At 41.9% G+C, this 22,855-nt stretch overlaps 1 protein-coding gene across 2 annotated transcripts in view; it reads right to left on the reverse strand.

Moving 5' to 3' along the window:
* rnf157.L (ring finger protein 157 L homeolog) overlaps positions 1-10,706 on the reverse strand; it is a 44,024-nt gene extending 33,318 nt beyond the window's left edge. Inside the window, exons 1-3 of one of the 2 annotated variants that reach the window (XM_041576163.1) lie at positions 10,160-10,706; positions 9,236-9,396; positions 1,935-2,053 (exon numbers count right to left, since the gene is read on the reverse strand). In XM_041576163.1, the coding sequence (XP_041432097.1) occupies positions 1,935-2,053; positions 9,236-9,323 (207 nt within the window). In that variant the 5' untranslated portion in view covers positions 9,324-9,396; positions 10,160-10,706. The remainder of the gene's footprint in view (positions 1-1,934; positions 2,054-9,235; positions 9,397-10,159) is intronic. The other variant, XM_018235350.2, reaches the window with a different exon arrangement.
* Positions 10,707-22,855: the final 12,149 nt, after the last annotated feature.

Below are 22,855 nucleotides of genomic sequence, written 5' to 3' on the forward strand. Positions count from 1 at the left end.
TCACCAGGCAGGTCAAACAAAGGGAGCGTATCAGGCCCAGTCTGACCCTGGTCAGATCTACCAGGACTTCGAAGTGTATGGTAGTAGACATTTTTTTTTTTTTACAAAGCAAGAGCACCCAGGGCTGCTATGAGTGTGGTACAGTGAGTATTCCAAATAGGGACCCTGCGGCAGAGGGGGCCATAGGAAAGTGTGATTCACAGGATGAGAAGGGTGTCTTGTGGGGGAGTGGGTGAGATTTGGAAGGATCATGGGCAGGGTTTTGCTATAATGGGGCATGGCCAATGACTCTGGGACATCCCCATTCGTGCACTGTGCATTTTTTAAAATTAGGACTCCATTTTACTTGTTGGCAGGTGTCACCAACTAGGGGACCCATGTGACCAATTACCTAATAATTGGTGCCCCCTGGGGTGGGGGGGGGATCTACTAATTTAGTAATTCAGGGCATCATGATTACTGATGGTGGCCCTTGTTGGCACCTTCCATTCTACATTAATTTCACCTACAGCTCTCCTTTATCCTAATGAGTTGAGCCCTCCAGTCTTCTGTAACTGGCCTAATTTAAGCAGAGTGTTCGGTATCTCTCTCTACAACAGACTTACTGCATAGCCTCAAACTAGAACAGAGAAAAAGCACAGATACTAGCAGCCAGGCCTAATGTCAGGATAGTACAAGGCAGTGTGGTCAGTAGTGTATGATGCGCACTGGCAGCAAATCTTAGACCTGATGAATTAGCAGTGGCTAGGTGCAGGCAGAAGTACATTGTAAACAGGAACAAGCAAAAGACTGTACCAGGAACTAACCAGAGCAGTCAGTGGAGAAACTGCTGATTATAGGAGTCCATTCTGTATGTGGTCACTGAGGGGTTAGGCAGTATGTGAGTGTGCAAGATTAGCCATGCAAGTGTAAGCAGCATTCAGATCTGCAGGAGGAGGGGGTTGTTATCCTGCCATGCTCCCGACACATGGCCTGGAAAGACAGGAGCCAGTGCACAAGGAACATTCACAGGTCCAAGGTGTCAATACTTAAACACAGATCAATCAGTATTACAGCAGGCCCCTGAGCTGTCTTTAGAGGGTGCAAAATAATACAAACGGCCCCAGGCTAAATTGTGTAATCATGTGAAATTAGCTTCTCCTGCGTTATATGATTCATACGTTTTACTTGGGATGAATCGTCTCAATAAAAGGGTGAATTTGGCTAGGTTGTTGCCCACCTGGAGAACAATTTCCTGTGGGCAACAAAGCACCCCATGTGCCCGTTGAAATTGAATAAGAGCCACAGAGTTGCTCTAGATTTATTTTGCTTCGGGACCTGCCCCTTATAATGACAGCCGAGCGCACACACAGTGGTCCCTGGCTGATTTGCAATGGTATGTAAAATGATCAGTAAACCACTTTGCTCAGGGTCAACAAAGTATCTGCCTTCCATCTGCTGTGGGCTCAGCATCATCCAAATTACATTAAAATAACATTTGGCTGTTGACAGTCATAGTTGGCAACAGCTACAGGGTTACCCCTCACTTAGGTAGCACTTTGGAGTCAAGTGTCAAGTCAGCTCCCCCTCTCCTTTTGCATAAATAAAATGATCCACCTACAGAACGGACAGCTGGATAAATAGAGCTGCCAGTTACTGTGCCAAGGTTTTAACTAATACTGCACCACAAATATTGTGTCATGTTACAAAAAATCCAATAGCAACAATCAAACAAACAATAACTTAACTGATAGAGTCAGCTGTTAATAGTCAATGTTTAAAGGGAAAATGACTGTGAAGTTGCTTGACTAAAATATCCTAGCAACCACAAGGAGCCCAAATGCATTTTACACCAGGAATGAGCAACCTGCGGCTCCCCAGAGAGTCTCACCACAACATTTGGTGGCAGTGAGCTGCCCCTGACTGCATTACACAAATAGCACATGCATACATACCGTGACTGGCCGGCTCCCAAGAAAATTCAGGTCACTGTTTTCCCCAAACAAATAGCCCTCAGGATGGCTGGACTCAAATTTTTCTCCTCCCATTATAAAGTGGCTGCCAAAGTAACTTCCTGGGGACAACAAAGTGACAAACAGTGTTTGAATGAAGAATCAATGTCCTGTTTAGTTCATTAGACCAGCATTTAAATATATATATATATATATATATATTTTTTATATATATATATATATATATATATATATATATATATATATATATATATATATATATATATATATATATATATATATATATATATATATATATATATATATATATATATATATAATCCAAACGTAACCGCACTCTTACTCCAGTGTTCGAAATTGGGTGCTTGGTCAAAGTAATTTTATGTAATTTTCAGAATGGACCAGCACTCCAAAAAATGTGTTTAGCGAGTCGTCACTCGTGAAACCAACGTTTCGGCCCTCATTGGGGCCAAGGATAAAGGCCCCAATGAGGGCCGAAACTTTGGCATCCTTGAGAAAGGTCCCAGAGTGGACAGAAACGTTGGAATACTATAACATGTGTGTATAAATAAAACACTATTAAAACACAAGAAATGGGAGTTTTAACCCGGGAATTAATTGTTTCCAAGATGCAGCACATTATGTTATGTCCCTGATAACCGGATGATATATGCACTGAGACAATGGGGCTGGATAGTGTGTTGTAGGCTGGAATCCCTAGCGCTGGGGGCAAAGACATGTAGTCTGTGGCTGTGTGTAACCATAACTATGCTCTGTGTTAGGTAAAGTATATAGTCCTTACATATTGCACAGTGCTTTAGAAGAGAAGAGGGCAACATGATTCCCATCAGTCACTGTCCCACTGCAGCTTACAATCTAATTTTCATTACAGATATTACCCTACCTGGGAGCAAGAGGAAACAAATACTACTATATTTCCAAACTACAACTCAAGGATACTATTGTTTATGTTGCTTATTGCTGGTGTCGGCTATATTACCTTTATCCCTAATGTTACCAACCTGTTTCCCCCCAGCAGCAAAACAGTTATTTCCAGTGATAAAACTCTGAAACACTCATAAAGCACAAACACTTCCTCTGTACCATGTATTATGCATGCCGGCAGCTTTCAGAGTCCTTGCATTATTAATCAGCAGAGGTAGGTGCTCTACTGGGGTAGGGTCCGACACTCTTGACTAAAAGACTTGCATGGTGAAATTTCACTATAGCCGTCAATGCTGTCCATTCATTCATCTATAGCAGGGCTGTCCAACTGGCGGCCCGCGACCCCCCCTTATGTGGCCCTCCACATCAAAGTCTGCCTGCTGTGTCTGTTTACCATATGTAAAATTTAAAAGGTATCACTACAGAGATTAACTGGCCCCTGCATTGTTTAAACCTCAAATTCAGACTGTAATCCCCTGTATTGTTCACACCTGTGATCCCCCTGCATTGTTCACACTTGTGACACCTCTATTGTTCACATCCTAAAATCCTGTACTGTTCACCCGAGACCCAGACTGAAACTGCCCACACTGTTCACACCTTATTTGAAATTCTAATGTCGCACCAGCACTGTGTCACTGTATGTAGTACATATTAGACTGGTCCTGATTCCTGTCTCCTGCTCGGTTCTGTTTTCCCTATGCTCCCTGTGTGTGTGTCACACTTTGCCTGCTCTTTGCACCCTGTGTTTGCCATACTCTGCCTGACCTATGATCCCTATGGAACATAAGACTGGTATTTGTTCTGGGAGTTTATTAGCATTTGAAAATTATTGTTAGGGGACCCTAAGGTGTTTAATCATATGCTGGGGTACTGTATTATACACAGGGGAGGAGGAGGCATATGGATTTAATATAACTTTTTTCGCATATGAGTGGCATCCCTGCCGGTGCCGGGCCAAGGTAGTTTGGCACCCTAGGCAAGAGCTTCAATCAGCGCCCCCTGTCCTGCATTACCATTTACCTTCTTACCATGATGGTTTTTAAATAAAGAGAGCAAGAAAATGTACAACACTTTTTCATTTATATTACTGCCCCATGTACCTGTACCAGCAAGCCCAGCAGCCATCCATAATACAGCCCCCTCTGTACCTGTCAGTAGCCATCTATTATACTACCCCCCCCTGTACCTGTGCCAGTAGCCATCCATCATACTGCCCTCCCATACCTGTACCAGCAAGCTCAGCAGCCATCCATCATACAGCCCCCCAGCAGCCATCATATTGCCCCCAATCTTTACCTGTGCCAGCAGCAGCCAAAAATAAATCTGATCACATCATATTGCCCCCAAGAATTTATGTACCTGTGCCAGCGCCCAGCAGCAACAGCAAACATATGCCCCCGGCCCAAATCTGTACCTGGCTGTGCCAGCAGAAAGCTTCACACTTTCAAAGTAATAGAAAGTGTCTTCAATTCAGTGCAACTGTGCAAGGCTGAGAGCATGATTACTCTGCATACCCTTAGTTCTGGCCCTGATCCCTGCAGTGAGCACCAACCATGTGTTTTTTTGGTGTGCTATTAATGTGGACATGGTCTTGCGGTAACATGGGTGTGGTTTAAAGTGGGTGTGGTCTAACAACAGGGAGTGGCTAACACTGGCTTCCATTATCGGCCCCCCACCATGTAAATTAGAAAAATTGGGTCTCAGTAATATGCAATAGCCAGCACAGCGAGGCATGATACAGTTCCAGTGGCTGCTATGGGAACTGTGTTTACTGGGGGTCCCATATGATACAAAGTTTCCTGCAAAACAGAAATCTATGCTTATATCTTCCCTTCACACTGCATTAGGCAGAAGCCCTTTACTACCCGTTCTCTTTATCCATCAACTGAAACCCATTAGTTACACTACATTCACTTTACATAAAAATCTAGAAGGTTTCAAGCCTGCCCACAGTCTGCAGGATTCAAATGCTTAGGGGACACTGATTAAGCGACAGCAGCACTGCAGTCACCTCCTGCCCAGTGTAAGGCTTTGCAGGGTTGATGCAATGAGCTAATGCAGTCACGCTGTATGCAAGAAAGAACTGCTGGCTAGTTAAAGGCTGCATTCTGCTCTACTCTCCACATTAAACAATGAGGTTATACATAAAGCACCTCTTTATCCTCACATGAGCTCTCTGAGCTGCAGAAGGCAGGCAGTAAGGAAGAATTAGCGTTTGCTATATAGAGACAAAGAAGCAGTGGATAACCATTTCTTTGAGTACCTTCTGCAGTCACCTGGTGATTATTGGGGTCTCTTTTGAGTGACAGTAATTAGAATTTGTGGAAGTGAGCGCTACTGGCCAACTGGGGGGACTGAGTATGTGCACACTGATTAGTATTGCTTCCTCACATCCCTGGTTCTATTCTGACCCGGGTACAATCTGTGTAGAGTTTTCATGTTTGCACAAGCATTATTCATCTTACAGGCTAAATACAAAGAATGCTGATAAAACTGACCTTTGTGTTTACCTGTGGCACACAAAATAGATGGTAAGCTCCAGCGTGGTGCTTTGGCACATGTCAGTTATGTATAGAAGATAATAAACCAACCCGTTCAGTTCAGTACCTATGTGCCATGCAGAACAAGCTTAAAAGAGAAGGAAAGGCATTGTACACTTGGGGTGCCAAATGTTAGGCACCCCCAAGTGATTGTACTGATTTACCTGAAACCCAGGGCCGGTGCTACTATCAGCAGAAAACTGCACCGGCCCGGGGCTATACCAGTGAGCACCAAGGAGCGATCCACTTCTGTCTTCTTCTTTCTTCCAATTTCCCAGGGCAAACGCATGCACAGTTTAATGAAATAGCCAACTTTTTAGTTAAAGTTCAGCTTTTCGCTCTACTGTGCCTGCACAGTCGCACGACAACGGAAGAAGTTCTCTCCATGGTGCTCACTGGTATAACCCTGGGCCAGTGCAGTTTCTGCTGATCGGTGTTTCAGGTAAGTTGATACAATCACTTGGGCGTGCCTAACTTTTGGCACCCCCAAGTGTACGATGCCTTTCCTTCTCTTTTAAAAGCCGCCTCTGCCTAAATACATTTGGGGTAATGTATTGTTAGTAAAGATCCTTACGCACAACAGCCATAGATAACCTATGAAGTGTAACTTTATAATACACAAGAGTCATCAATATCCTGTAAATTATATTTTTATAAATGATAGTGATTTCATCGGTTATAATGAGTGCTTAGTGATGTAATTTCTGCAACGTGACTCCCTTAAACTTGTGTATAATAATAAATATCATAAATAAACACGAGGAAAAATATGAGGATATTATTCACCTCGGAAGTCCATGACCTGTATAAAAGCACTCAGCCTCGTGCTTTTATACGGTCATGGAAATCCTTGATGGTATCACTTACGGAAAGTGGAGTATTTTGGGAAATAATACTTAGATGTTCCAAGTTCTGTGCCCTTGTGGTTATGGAAATCCTTGATGACTTATAATATGCTTATATTTTACAACAGGGGGGTACATAATCCCCTATGAAAAACCTCTAAGCCAGGGCTGTATTTAGGTCTGGTGCTTCCCTAGGCTCTGGATATCTGCTCACCCCTTACTCTCACCAATAAGTGTGTCTGTGCATGAGCCAATCATGGAAGAGATGGGTACCAGTGCCCTCTTCTCACCAATCGATGCATGTGCTGGACAGTATTGGCACACACACAAGCTAAACACAATCTCTGTGTGATTGTGCATCTCTGTGGCAATGTATCTATCTGTAGGGTGGACAGTAAAAATGATGATTGATGCCATTGTTAAATTAATAGAGAAGTTACTGGCCACATAATTCTTCCCTAAAACCTTTGGGAGTAAGTGTGATCTAACCAGTCAGCTGCCCAACCCATTCTTATTGAAGAGTCTGCAAATTGCACATACTATAAGCTATACCAGTCATGGTAGTAAAGCAGAAAGGAGTGTGGGACAGATATATAGCACAGACACTCAGCATTCAGCTGAATTGTTACATACCGTGCCCCTAAGCTGTAGCCACATATTGAGACACAAAGACAGTATTATTATCATGTATTTATATAGCGCCAACATATTGCGTAGCACTGTAAAGTAATATGATTATACAACTAAATCACATGAATTATATACATAGAACATATGGAGTTACATACATCACAATCAATACCAGTACAAAAGGTGAGGAAAGCCATATGCAGAAAGAGCTTACACTCTAACGGGAAGGGAGTAATACACATGGTGTGGGAGTGGGCAAGATCGAATTAAGTGGGTGAGAAATGTGGTACTGTATGCGGTGTTGCCTTTGGTAGTTAAGCAGAGTGAGGGTAGGCTTCTCAAAAGAAGTGCGTTTTAAGAGATTTCTTGAAAGCAGAAAGGTTGGGAGAAAGTCAGACAGACCGTGGGAGAGAGTTCCAGAGGAGGGGTGCAGCCCTTGCAAAGTCTTGAATGCGAGCATGTGAGGAGGTTATGAGAGAAGAGTTGAGTAGCAGGTCAGTAGAGTAGTGTAATAAGCGGTTGGGTGAGTATATAGATATGAGTTCATAGATGAAGGGTGGGGCAGAGTTATGAAGTGCTTTGAATGTCAGGGTCATTAATTTGAATTTAATTCTGAGAGGTAGTGGAAGCCAGTGCAGGGATTGACAGAATGGCGAGGCAGAGGAGGAGCGGTTGTTGAGGTGTATGAGCAGCAGTGTTCATTATGGACTGGAGAGGTGACAGTCTCTGGAGGGGAAGGCCAATTAAAAGAGAGTTACAGTAGTCTAGATGTGATATGACGAGAGTGAATAAAAATTTTGGCAGCATCTTGGGTGATAAATGATCGTATTTTGGATATGTTCCTTAGGTGGAAGTGACATGATTTAAAGTGGACCTGTCACCTACACATAAAAAGCTGCATAATGAAAGTAATTTGCAAATTAAATATGAAACCCCTAAAAAATGTTTCATTAAAACATCCATACCTGTTATTAAGTTGTTTAAATATCTAAGCTGTCAATCAAATATTACCTGTCCCGCCTCTATGCCCGTGGCATAGAGGAGGGGCAGTCAATTACTTTCACTTTCCATTCAGCACTTCCTACATGTCACTGCTCTCCTCACATTCCCCCTTCCCTCCTCAGGCTCTATAATTGTGTACGGCACTGCACATGGACATTAGGTCCCCCATTCTGGTGCATACACAAGATTTTGGGGTGATACACAATTTCCCTTAATAACCGTGTCCACAAAATGGCTGCTGCCTGCTTGCTGTGATTGTATAATTCCAAGACAGAAGGAAACAAAATTTAAATAATAAATACAGTGTAAGTAAAGTTTATTTTGCTCAACTAACATGATAGAAAAGAATTTGAAATTATTTCTTAGGGTGACAGGTCCCCTTTAATAAGTGACTGGATATGAGGAGTTAATGACAGGGCAGAATCTAGGATAACCCCAAGGCCCTGGGGAGAGGGGGTGATAGTGGAATTGTTAGCTATGATGGATACTTTCTGGATGTTACTGGTGTTAGCTGGAGGAAAGAGAACCATTTCAGTTTTAGAGAGGTTTAATTTACGGTAGCGTTGCAACATTCAGGTAGAGATAGCGGACAGGCAGGAGGAGACGTGAGTTAGGAGTTCTGGGTTGAGATCAATAGATAAGAGATAGATCTGAGTATTGTCAGCATAGAGGTGGTAGTGGTAACCATACGAGCTGATTAATTTGCCGAGGGAGGAAGTATAGAGGGAGAATAATAAAGGTCCCAGGACAGAGCCTTAAGGAACCTCAACAGAAAGACAGTTAACAGTAGTTAGAGCATTAGGCATAGCACAGAATGTTTACATTGGGCAACACAATGCTGCCGTGCATCTCTGCAGTCCTGAGATTCTAAGCAAAGGCCTATTTGGATATGTTCTTCCCATGTCTATGAGGGATTTAATCCCACACTTCAATATGGCTACTAATGCAATGGACCCTTGAGTATGCGACAGGGACTAAGAGTGTAAGCTCCACTGGGGCAGGGTCAATACAAATTGATGCAAATTGTTAGGCTTTCATTTGTGGCAAAAAGAGATGCCACATAAATGTCAGAGGGTGAACAGCAAAGAGATGTCACACACAGCATGGCACATGTCCCTGACATTTGGCTTGTACAGACAATAAATAGCGCATACATGGGCAGTAATGTCATGCACAGCTTGGCACAAAGATCTGCAGAAAGGGAATAGACAACTAGCATGGCAGTGACACACATATTTCCATTCACGCGTTATACATAAAAGGCCAATGTATGGACAGGGACATGGGACCCCACTGCCTTCTCTTAAAAGCCACTCACCAGACTTGGGCGGGTATCTGTAGAGGGAACTGCATGGCATGTCCACTTCTTCCACTCCAGCATGCTGCCGACTTGTCAGTGCCCCCATCTTCAAGGTCCTTTGTTCCAACACGGGTAATTCACAATTAATGCCAATTTGCCATCTCTCCTTCTGCCACTCACTGCAATGAGGAAATATATGGCTCTCCTGAGACACAATAACTGTTTACGGAAAAAACTCCATGGCACCTGCCAGCTAAAGAGCATGGCTCAAATAATGACCCCCCATACCAGTAACATCAAACCATTTGTCTCCCATGCTGACACCCCATCCTATACACTAGGCCTGGCACCTAAAAAGCATGGCTCCAAATATTGTCCCCCTCTACCAGGGACATCCTCCTATTCACCTCCCATACGGACACCCCATATTATACACTAGGCCTGGCATTCTTATTGGCATGTACACTGGCATTTACTCCCACCCTCCCCAATATTATACACACAACCATGTGACCTGTCACCCCTGCATTATCATTTACACTGTCCTTACACAGCCTTTACTTCCCATGGCATTGGATATAGTCCCCCAGTCAGTCCTGCACTGGCATTTACACTGGCACTTACACTACCCCTGGCACAGAGAATATTGACCTCCCATACTGCCCCTCCTATAGACATATACTAGTTTTCACCCCTAAACAATGGCACTTGCAGTGGCTTTGGGAATTTCTCATAATCAGCAGTCTATACACAGAAGCATTAGAAGTCCCCCCACCCCCAGCACAGACAATAATCCCCTCCTGTAATGACCGCTCCTCCCTACTACGATCTTATACACGGCAGCTGTCACTATGTATTGCCATTCACACTAAGAGCCCGGCAGAGGTAGAATCCCACGTTACTAACCATCCCGCTCCCCGGAACCACAGTTCTTCCACGTACCTGCCCCGGGCCTCTCTCGACTCCTGTACCCACTGCCCAGCTCTCCAAGCAGCTGCAGAACGCACAGACGTGACGTCACTCAAGCTTGACAAGGCTCCTCCTTCCCAAAAGCCGCAGCCCAATGCAGTGAAGGGGCGGTGTTATGGTTGTCCTGACAACCACCTCCCCTCACCTGGGAAGCACGTGTTTTAAGTCCCAGCCAGAGGACGAATCCACTGAAGGGCACGGGGGAGGGATTTCTTTAGATGTGATACATTGGAATAGAATAGATTTTGGGAAAAAGGGACCACGACATAGCGCAGTATGAGAAGGCTGGGGATTACGGAACGCATTTTAGGGCATCTTCAGAGGAAGTGTAGGGACTATTCTCTGGAGATTTAGTGCGGTTTGCGTGGGTGGTGATACATCCAGGATGACATTAGTGATGTGCGTATAAAAGTCTTTTGGCCCAGCGCTCAGGTACAAATACAGTGGATATAAGTGTATCCAGCACACAGACTGTTTCTGCACAGAGCTACAGCAAAACGCTGTGAAACGGAAAGTCCCGGCTGCTTGAGGGATGATGAGACCCTCCCCCTCCCAGCACGTCCATTGGTGATGTAATCAGTCAATTAACCGGGGGCAGCTCGGCACTTCCATTTGGAAACATTGTGGGCGGTGCATGAGGAAGACTAGTGGGCGGCGCATGAGGAAGACTAGTGGGCGGGTTATAGTGGGCGGTGCATGAGGAAGACTAGTGGGCGGCGCATAGTGGGCGGTGCATGAGGAAGACTTGTGGGCGGTGCATGAGGAAGATTAGTGGGCGGGATGGCAGACAGCAGATTCGTTTCCAGAGAAAATACAGAGTGTGCATTCATTAGAGCTTGCCCACAGGACTCCGCACTTCCTGCTTGCCACTAACCACTGCTACATATACTTACTTGTAGGCTGCACCAGGTCAGTTTTATTACATTTCACATCTGAGATTCTGGATTGCCCCTGGTCTTTAAAGTGGCATAATAGCCTCACTTAAAAGGTCCAAACCCAAACTGAATTCCTATAAAGACAATCACCTAGTATCTCTAATTAGGACACCTTGCCTTTAGTACATATCGACATTAAAGGGAAGGTTCACCTTTGAATTCACTTTTAGTAAGTTTATAGAATGCCCAGTTCTAAGCAACTTTTCAACTGCGTTTCATGATTTATTTTTTATACTTTATAATTATTTGCCTTTTTCTTCTGACTCTTTCCAGCTTTCAAATGGGCGTAGCCGACCATCTAAATGCAAAATAAGGCTACAAATGTATTGTTATTGTTACTTTTTATTACACATCTTTCTATTTAGGCCCCTCTCCTTTTCATATTTCAGTCTCTGATTCAAATCAATGCATGGTTGCTAGGGTAATTTGGACCCTGGCAACCAGATGTCACATTGCAAACTGGAAAGCTGCTGAATAAAAAACGAAATAACTCAAAAACCTCATAATAAAAAATGAAGACCAATTGCAAATTGTCTAAGAAGATCAATCTCTACATCATACTACAAGTTAACTCAAAGGTGAACAACCCCTTTAAGTTCAATATAGCATCTCATTTCCCCACAATTTTAATATTCACTTGAAAAACACATCAGTACAATGGTAATGTTACAATTAATACACAAACACTCCAACCATTGCATTAAAATCTTAATAAAGTGCCGTTTCCTCAATAACCATCCCAAATAAATTGAAATCCATACTAATCAAAATATATATATAGCTGTGTAAGTGATGTTCTAATACATAATTCATATCCGTAATTATATAATAACAAAATGACTCCCTGTTCCAAACTCTGACTTAACAATAACAACAGCTGTGACTCAATAAAGTATTGAGTCACAGCTGTTCTTATGCAACTGTCAAATTTGTAATGCATTTGTGATGAAGAACAAGCAAAGGCAAACTAGTATAGGCCATATGCTATACAACTATATGTATTCATGTACAGCAATGATGTGCTTTGTTTAAAAGTACAGATATAGGGCATAGTATCCAGAATGCCTGGGAGCTGGGGTTTTCCGGATAAGGGGTCTTTCTATACTTTGGATCCACACCTAAAGTCTACTAAGAAATTTGCATTATTTGATTATAATGGAGTCTACGGGAGACAGCCATTCTGTAATTTGGAGCTTTCTGTATAATGGGTTTTCAGATAACAGATCCCTACTTGTATTTATTCATTGATCTTTATATTTCTTTACCGTTATAGAAATAATAGTTTAGTCAGTATTTCAGATTGTGTGTGTGGTTCTGTGCATAAAACTTGATCATAAAAGTTTCCCTCATGTTGTGCACGCATTTGAACGCTGGGCTTAAAAGTTGCACGAAATCGATTTTTTTTTTTGCACATAAAGCCAGTGAAAAATTAGAGGGAACATTGCTGGACAGCATTTCTCAGAGGGTAGGTTTGCGTAGAAATTTACAACCTGCTGCCATCCAGGATTGTTAAACTCCAACTCCAAACATCTCGGTGTGAGGCTGGGAGTTACAAATCAACAAGGTAATATTACGCCCCACCCTGCTTGCACAATCCCCACTAACTCAATCCCCACAGAAATTGCTTGTTCCATAGCTGCGCCCAGGGCCGACATCAGGGGGGCACTGGGGGTACAATTGTTCCGGGCCCGGTGGTTCTGTTATGGGGGGCCCGGCCATGCTGTGTTTCCTGGATTAGCCAGGCCCCCTTCTGTCGTCAAGCCACCTCCAAAATAGGAGCTGAGCTAGGGTTGCCACCTGTTCGGTTTTTCTAAGGCCTGTTCAGGTCTCAACTTTATTTTCGGTTTTCAGCCTTGTCAAACCCGAACATTAATCTGGCGAAATAAAAACCAATTAAATACCAAGATCACTCACCTTGACATGGCTTAGTTATTATGAAGTGCAGTTAATTTCTTGTTATTAAAGAAACAGAAATAAGGAAATCAATCAAAAATAAATACTTTTTCTAAATGAGCATTGCTGTATTTTAGAGCTTTCTGGATAACTGATTTCTGTATAATAGATCCCATACCTTTAGTTAAAGGATTTGTCTTACTCATCAGGCAAAATAGATTGAGGTAGGGTTTCAACTGGACATCTCAGTTTGTCAAAGGGCTGTCTGTTCAAAACTTTCAGTTCCATTTAAAACATTGTGAAAACTGGAGAGAAATTCAAACATTTGCATGTAAGTGATGTAATAACCCTGACCCAGCATCATAGCTCCACGTCATCATTGTGCCTGCCTCTGATGTCATCATGCCCACCCCAGTTTGTCAAAGGGCTGTCCGTTCAAAACTTTCTGTCCCATTTAAAACATTGTGGAAACTGGAATAAATCCATCCATTTAAATATAAGTGATGTAATAGCCCTGACCCAGCATCATAACTCCACAACATCATTGTGCCTGCCTCTGATGTCATCATGCCCACCCAAGATCATTGTTCCACCCCAATGCTATCTGCCCCCCCTCCCCATTGTCCTGGTTTAGCCACCGGCAAAAGTGGCAACTCTAAGCTGAGCCGTGCCGAAGTAGGAGCCAAAGCCACTGCCGAAATTACTCGTAGAGGGGACCCAGAAAATGTTCTACGGGGCCTGATGGTGGCCCTGGCTGAGCCCCTTCTCCCTTGTGGAATTGGATATTTGAAAGCAAGGACACAGACATGGAGACCACCTTCAAAACTGCACTTAAAAGCCTTCAACTTTATGTAATGTAATTTGGTCTATCCATACTATCACTTTTATGGGGAAGGTACCCAGGTACAACTGGAATAATCTACTGATGGGGCATTTGATTGTGTGAAGAGGCAGATCAAGAGAAAACATTGCCTTGGCTAAAGGCAGGGACAAATAACTGCACCTGTACAAGTACCAATAACAATACAATTGCAGCCACCCAGAACAAAAGTTTTTGGCTGCTTTGGTCAGTGACCCCCCCCCCCTTGTCAAAGCTGGAAAGAGTCGGACAAGAAATTAAAAAACTATAACTATCTAAAAATAATGACCAATTGAAAAGTTGTTAAGAACAGGATCTGTATGGAGTTTGGGCTTACTAGCATGGGTTTTACTAGCAGTTGCACCTGCTTTAGGTCAGAACATGTTGGGGCAGATTTATCAAGGGTAGTAAAATCAAGAAGTAAAATCCTTCGAATTCGAATATCAAATTCGAAGGATTTTAGGGCAATACTTTGATAGAACGATCGAATAAAAATCCTTCGATCGAACGATAAAATCCTTCAAATCGAACGATTTTAAGTGACCGATCGAAGGATTTTTACTCGACCCAAAAAAACTTTGGCGAAGTATGTAGTCGAAGTATTTTTTAAAGAGACAGTACTTCAATTATCGAATAGTCGAATGATTTTTACTTCGAATCATTCGATTTGATCGGATTTGATCTAGCTTGACCAATTCGATGGTGGAAGTACCCAAAAAAATACTTCGAAATTCTAATTTTTTTCGAATTCTTCACTCGAGTTTAGTAAATCTGCCCCGTTGTGTTCTCAAATGTTTTGGGAATGGGGGTGTGGCAGTAAACCACTGAAGGGCACTATTACTTCCAGGAGTCTGTGGAGGGGCTTACTTTGTGAAGCACTATAGGCACCTACCACCGATAGATTAAATACAAATATATATGTAAATATGATATAAATAAGGAACCCTGTGCGGAATACACGTTGCCTATAGATTTCACTGAACATTAATAGAAAAATAAAGTTTCAGAAAGACAGTGCTACGCAATATGTTGGCGCTATATAAATACATGTTAATAATAAAATGAACTGTATAGGCTGAAGCATATAGTCTGATGGAAAGCACCAATAACTTGTCGCCCCCTACTGTGGCTTTGTGTCATCAGTCAGATGTTTTATGGTTTACATATCACATTATGTGGAAATAACATTATATTTCTACAAAAAGCCTACTCCTTCCCTTTTTTAACAAAACACTGAGCTGCCACGTGTTGTAGTCTTAAAAATATGTTGTTTCTGGTTTTGACCACTAGAGGTCTATCATAAAGCTTTATACCAAATCCCCTGACAAAGTACATGAAAATGTGGTTAAAATCTCAATGCTACTACTTATTCAGCTGCTGTGTCTGGATTCCATTCACTGCTTGCCCCACTAGCACTGACAGGAGCTCAGGCTGACTTATACAGGAGAGGGAACTCTGAGTATCACTCATGTATTATAAGGGATAATGTATCACCTACTATAAATAATAAGGATATTAAAAGTCACTGGGGGGTTCTGTGACCATATAAAGACACAAGGCTGCAGGCTGAGGTATAAAGGGAACTCTGAATATCACTCATGTATTATAAATACATGTAATTAATAATATTATATGGCATAATGTACATCCTACTGTAAATTATAAGGATATTAGAAGTCACTGAGGGGTTTTGTGACCAAATAAAGACACAAGGCTGCAGGCTGAGTTATACAGGGAACTCTGAGTATCACTCATGTATTATAAGGGATAATGTACCCCCTACTGTAAATTATAAGGATATTAGAAGTCACTGAGGGGTTCTGTGACCATATAAAGGCACAAGGCTGCAGGCTGAGTTATACAGGGAACTCTGAGTATCACTTATGCATTATAAGGGATAATGTACCCCCTACTGTAAATTATAAGGATATTCGAATATCGATGACGAAGGATTTACCGCTATTCGTTCGATCGAAGGAATAATCGTTCGATCGAACGAAATTCCTTCGATCAGATATTTGCTAGAAAGCCTATGGGGACCTTCCCCATAGGCTAACATTGATGCTCGGTAGCTTTTAGATGGCGAAGTAGGAGGTCAAAGTTTTTTTTAAAGAGACAGTACTTCGACTATCGAATGGTCAAATAGTCGAACGATTTTTAGTTCGAATTGTTCGATTCAAAGTCGTAGTCAAAGGTCGACGTAGCCAATTCGATGGTCGAAGTAGCCAAAAAAACTTTCGAGATTCGAAGTATTTTTTATTCTATTCGTTCACTCAAGCTAAGTAAATGGGCCCCTGTGTGTTTGGAGGACAAACACGGTCCAGGTTGTTCCTAATGTGTGAGAGGAAGCCTGAGAGAGGACCCAAGGGGCCCAAGAAGCCTGAGACACAAATCGTGTCTGTCAAAGAGAGACTAGAGTACCTGAGCCTGAGCTTGTGAGAGAACGTGAGTGCCAAGGAACCTGTGACTGTGCCTGGAGAAAGGACATGTTTGGAGAAAGGCCATGTTTGGAGAAAATACAGTAGTGAAGCTGACTTGGAAATAGGTTGTGTGGCCTGACTGATAGAGAGCAGTTATCTATGAACTGTGAGTAACAGGGTGATAACCTTGTGGGGGCCCAGAATCTGGGAGACGCCCTGGATGGTTAGGAAGACTACAATTGCAAGTGTGAGAGACTGTTATATTTTTGACGCCATATTGCCATTTAAAGACAAACACCCTGTAGATGATGTTTTGTTATTGAAGTAAAAGTAATATCCTATTTTCCCTGCTTTTTTTGTGTCCTGTCTCTGCATAAGAACCTCACTTGCCTACCATTATAAAATCTAATCTTCCCACTATATATATATCCCAGGGGATGGTCTAATGTGAGGTATGCTAAGAAATGCCGGGGGCTATACCCATTACCAACAGATAGACTTTCCCCATCTTTTACTACTGTACTGCTTTTAATAATTAAACTGTCATGGTAATTAAAATATAAATGGAGGTCTGTCGCTGAATTAATTACGGTTTCCATCTGTCTTTTATTTCTAACAACAGCCCTAAGCAGTGGCGCAACTTTGGGGGCCTGGGCTTCCTCTGCAATTTTTTTTCCAGTCCCCCATCTCCCCCCAGCTGTAAAAGCTGAGTAAGCACCAGCCACTGGGTCTGCTTCCTATGTATTTATGCCATTGGTCCTAAGGCTAATGCCACACATCACTGTTTTTCCACCAGCATAAGACACAACAGTATGCATTTTGCAGTAAATTTGCTCCTTAATTGAAATTATTAACACAATATTTATAAAGCACCAACATCTGCAGTGCTGTACAATAGGTGTGTGTGTGTGTGTGTATATATATATATATATATATATATATATATATATATATATATATATATATAGACAAATACAAGATTCCTCTGCACTCAACCCATTATCAATATATTTAAGACAGAGACATTTTGTGCATACTGCTACTGAAAAATGCCTTACCCTTTAAACAAAACAGGGATTGTTTGTCCATATATTGCAATATATTTAAGCTGGCCAACTACGTCAAAGTCATCCCATATCTGGCCAGTCCTATGCTCAATTTTCATTTGATTCATTAAGAATTCTATGGTTTCATTATACATTTTATAAAAGGGACGAATACGTTTTACCTGCAACTTACTAGCTGCTTTCAAAGTAAAACTCCCAAACTTGGCTGCCCTTTTATTAGACACCAGTGGGATCACCTGACTATAGTTGGAGGGGGTGGGAGCTACAACATAGAGCTGGTCACTGCTCTTGTAGAACTATAACAAACAAGGGAAAGTTGTGCTCACCACTAGTTTTTAAAATCATTAGGCGGGGGTGCAATGAGGGTGTGACCACAAAATACATATAGACAAATACAAGATTCCTCTGCACTCAACCCATTATCAATATATTTAAGACAGAGACATTTTGTGCATACTGCTACTGAAAAATGCCTTACCCTTTAAACAAAACAGGGATTGTTTGTCCATATATTGCAATATATTTAAGCTGGCCAACTACGTCAAAGTCATCCCATATCTGGCCAGTCCTATGCTCAATTTTCATTTGATTCATTAAGAATTCTATGGTTTCATTATACATTTTATAAAAGGGACGAATACGTTTTACCTGCAACTTACTAGCTGCTTTCAAAGTAAAACTCCCAAACTTGGCTGCCCTTTTATTAGACACCAGTGGGATCACCTGACTATAGTTGGAGGGGGTGGGAGCTACAACATAGAGCTGGTCACTGCTCTTGTAGAACTATAACAAACAAGGGAAAGTTGTGCTCACCACTAGTTTTTAAAATCATTAGGCGGGGGTGCAATGAGGGTGTGACCACGAAATACATATAGACACATACAAGATTCCTCTGCACTCAACCCATTATCAATATATTTAAGACAGAGACATTTTGTGCATACTGCTACTGAAAAATGCCTTACCCTTTAAACAAAACAGGGATTGTTTGTCCATATATTGCAATATATTTAAGCTGGCCAACTACGTCAAAGTCATCCCATATCTGGCCAGTCCTATGCTCAATTTTCATCTGATTCATTAAGAATTCTATGGTTTAATTATACATTTTATAAAAGGGACGAATACGTTTTACCTGCAACTTACTAGCTGCTTTCAAAGTAAAACTCCCAAACTTGGCTGCCCTTTTATTAGACACCAGTGGGATCACCTGACTATAGTTGGAGGGGGTGGGAGCTACAACATAGAGCTGGTCACTGCTCTTGTAGAACTATAACAAACAAGGGAAAGTTGTGCTCACCACTAGTTTTTAAAAACATTAGGCGGGGGTGCAATGAGGGTGTGACCACGAAATACATATAGACACATACAAGATTCCTCTGCACTCAACCCATTATCAATATATTTAAGACAGAGACATTTTGTGCATACTGCTACTGAAAAATGCCTTACCCTTTAAACAAAACAGGGATTGTTTTCACACCCTCATTGCACCCCCGCCTAATGTTTTTAAAAACTAGTGGTGAGCACAACTTTCCCTTGTTTGTTATAGTTCTACAAGAGCAGTGACCAGCTCTATGTTGTAGCTCCCACCCCCTCCAACGATAGTCAGGTGATCCCACTGGTGTCTAATAAAAGGGCAGCCAAGTTTGGGAGTTTTACTTTGAAAGCAGCTAGTAAGTTGCAGGTAAAACGTATTCGTCCCTTTTATAAAATGTATAATTAAACCATAGAATTCTTAATGAATCAGATGAAAATTGAGCATAGGACTGGCCAGATATGGGATGACTTTGACGTAGTTGGCCAGCTTAAATATATTGCAATATATGGACAAACAATCCCTGTTTTGTTTAAAGGGTAAGGCATTTTTCAGTAGCAGTATGCACAAAATGTCTCTGTCTTAAATATATTGATAATGGGTTGAGTGCAGAGGAATCTTGTATGTGTCTATATATATATATATATATATATATATATATATATATATATATATATATATATATATATATATATCCTTTTGAAGGAAATATGACATGGTTTACAACCAGCACCCAGGCAATTGCTTTGTTGTTTTTCGTAGTGCACCAGAGGTGATTGCATGTGTATATATAACAGAGCTGAGGCGAGAGATACAGATGCCCAAGGCCATCTGAATACTGGCATAACTATAGGTCTGCTTTCTTTATTGTATAGAAATCCTCACTCCCTGATCCCCTCTCCTGCCTGAGAGCAAGCAGGTAATGTGGGAAGGTGGCGGGTATGGGTTCCTGTGGGCACCGTTCCCCTCCAAAGGTTTTTTTTTTGCCCCTAATGCCCACATTCCACCATCTGTATGTTTTAACCTATCTGCTGCCAGACCAAACCACTGTTCTGCAGCTGGAGGGCAGCAAGCACAAAGAATGCTAACCTGTAGGCTTTTGGATTGTCAGCTCTGGAGACAAGGCACATGCTAGTTACCCTGGCCTGTATCCTGCGTACAGCCATGTATACATTACCAGCTCTGCAAACATTCCCCAATCTAAACAATGAGAGAGGAAGTGAGTCAGCCTTCCACACAAAGGATGTGTTCTCTGGCTTCTCAGAAAGAGACACCCAGCCTCGGCCGCTATGCGGCCTCACAATCTCGATCTGTCTGTTCGTCTGAGACTCGTGTATTAATTAGCGGCCTCAGGGGCCCGGACAGACCCCAATAATGTAGAGTTGCCAATAAAGCACAAGCAGGTTCTGCTCAGGAGTGAAAAATTCCCCTGCCGAATGCCATTGCTCTGGAAGGGAACACATTGAAGAAAGGAAAATATAAGCAATATTGACTTGAAAGGAGGTGGGAAATCTCTGTTCCACCCACTAGCTCAGTTCTATAAAAGAAGCATTTTTTTCCATCTTTTCTTATGGGCTGACTGGTGGCCTTGTTCCCGGTGGCCCTGAAGTTCTTGCCTTCTGCAAGTCTGGAAACTTAGAGGGGGTAGAATCTTCTTTTCCCCTATACCAGGGGTCCCCAACCGCCGGGCTGCAGCCCAGAACCGGGCCGTGGACAGTCCTGAAGTGGGCCGCTGAACAATTATGCCGGCACGCCGAATTGGACACCGGCACACCAAATTGAATGCCGGCCCCTTCACCGAACCCTACCGACCCCCCTCCGACCCCTTCTTTTCTTTGGTCCCTGAGCCAAAAAAGGTTGGGGACCCCTGCTCTATACTGAGAAAGGTGCTTTTGGTGCAGTCTTTAGGGGACAGTATGGAATGCTGATCATTTCTATTCTCTGGTTAGAATAAGGGTTATATTTATCTCCAGGGCAAAACAGACTTTATTTACATAAAGTAGGATTTGCATATCTATAGCCCATCAGCTGTGAAAGAGGTTGTTCACCTTTAAATTAACTTTTAGTATGAGTTAGAAATTGATATTCTGAGACAATTTGCTATTGGTTTTCATTTTTGATTGTTTGTGGTTTTTGAGTTATTTAGCTTTTTATTCATCGGCATTCCAGTTTGCAATTGCAGCAATCTGGCTGACCCCAGCAACCATGCATTATTTTGGATTAGAGACTGGAATATGAATAGGGGAGTTTCTGAAAAATAAGTAATAAAAAGCAATAACAATACATTTTTAGCCTTACAGAGCATATGTTTCTTAGATGGGGTCAGTGACCCCCATTTGAAAGCTGTAAAAAGTCAGAAGAAGAAGAAGACTAATAATTCAAAACCATATACTATACATAAAGTTAAGTTAAGGTGAATCACTCCTTTAAACAACAACTCCCTTTTGGATTTGGTAGTAAAAATTTAGCAGGAAGACTGTAAGGCTCTGTTTATGTTACTACAGCATATGATAGATCCCCTTATTGAGCTAAAACAATATAAATGCCACAAAGGTGCAATCTGATTGGTCAGAGAGGGTCTGTGTCGTTTTCGGGTAAATAGATGATAAACTGCTAGGTACATTTTGTGTTTCACTTGGTTTTGCGACATGGAATCAAATGAAACCTTGTCATGAGAATTACAAGGAGCCCTTCTTCTCTCAGTAAGGACAAGTTTTAAACAACCAGAAATGTAATTTCAAACAACTTTCCAGTATTTCCACAATTATTATACATTTTCACTGGGACAATTAAAATGTGTAATGAATGTGTATACTGGACTCCTGAAACAATTTATTGAATATACTCTGGACTTCTGAAACAATATAATAGAAACAGCTTAACAAACCTGGCATAGAACTGCTTTCTACTACATGATTTCAAATGTTAGAATCTGGGGAGCAGAAACAAACTGCTTTCAGTGGCAGTTATATTGATAGGAAAAATGACATGTATTTTCATTATACAAAAGTGTTTGGTGAAGTTCCCCTTTAATGAACACAAGAAAACCTGAGCATTGCTGAAGATTTAGCAACTGTGACCTCTGGCCTCAAAGATATGACTGTCATGCGTGAATTTGTCTCTTTCTGTCTCTCAGTGGCTATTGTAATAAAGGCATTTTAACAGTTAGCCCTCCAGCTATTGTGACTTCCAACTTCCGGCAGCCACCTCTTTCTATGGCCCCTTTTCCTCTCCACCCACTAAACTCACAGCAGACTGGATAATGTCTCTAACAGCCTCGCTGTCACATGCATTCTGAAACCTACACTCTGGCAGCTGATCCCTGTACATTGTAGATACTGGGATTCCTTGCACTAAGCATGTACAGCCATTGAGCCTATCACTGGGACATCAAGTGATCACATATATATAGCGTTCTTAGTTATTTATTTATTTATTTTTTGCATCTAAAAATCATGTGTAGTCAGGAGGCATGTCAAAATATAATATATAATATAATATCCCCAATGTGATGCCCAAAATGATGTAGACACAAAAAGAAAGGCTTGTGGGAGCACTCCAAGGTTACATAAAATGCAGTGGAAGTGCGACTGATCTGGCCAAATGAGCTACAAACATACAAAAAAGAGGGGTTTGATCAATGCACATTCCCTGGTCCCCAGTTTCACTTGTAATTTAGTTTTATACAGGTGGATATACTTTCAAAAACAGGGGATTTTAGTAGTTACAAAGTTACTAAAGGTTGTTCACCTTTAAAACACTATTTTCAATTCAGTTGTTTTTAGTTTGTTCCCCAGAAATAATGACATTTTCTAATTACTTTCCATTATTATTTTTTGACTGTTTTTCCAAAAACGAAGTTTAAAGTTGAATGTTTGAATTTGACAGCTCAGTAATTGTAATGCAGACTCTGAACTGCTATTGATACATTTCTCAGAAGCATCTCTAGAGTATTAGCAACTATTGTATTTATATGTGCTGAAGACTTTACCTTTCTTCAGGGTCGGACTGGGCTGGCAAGACATAGGGGAAAAAACCCAGTGGGCCCCGCCGGCCCAGACCTGCTCCCTGCCTTTGTTGCTAACCATTGTTACTACTCCTTCCTGGCCCTAGTTGCAGTTGTGAGTTGAAAAAGTTATGTTCCAGGGGGTGGAGGGGGTTGTGGATGGGATGGAGG

This window comes from Xenopus laevis, chromosome 9_10L (assembly GCF_017654675.1).
Source record: "Xenopus laevis strain J_2021 chromosome 9_10L, Xenopus_laevis_v10.1, whole genome shotgun sequence".
Taxonomy (NCBI): Eukaryota; Metazoa; Chordata; class Amphibia; order Anura; family Pipidae; genus Xenopus; species Xenopus laevis.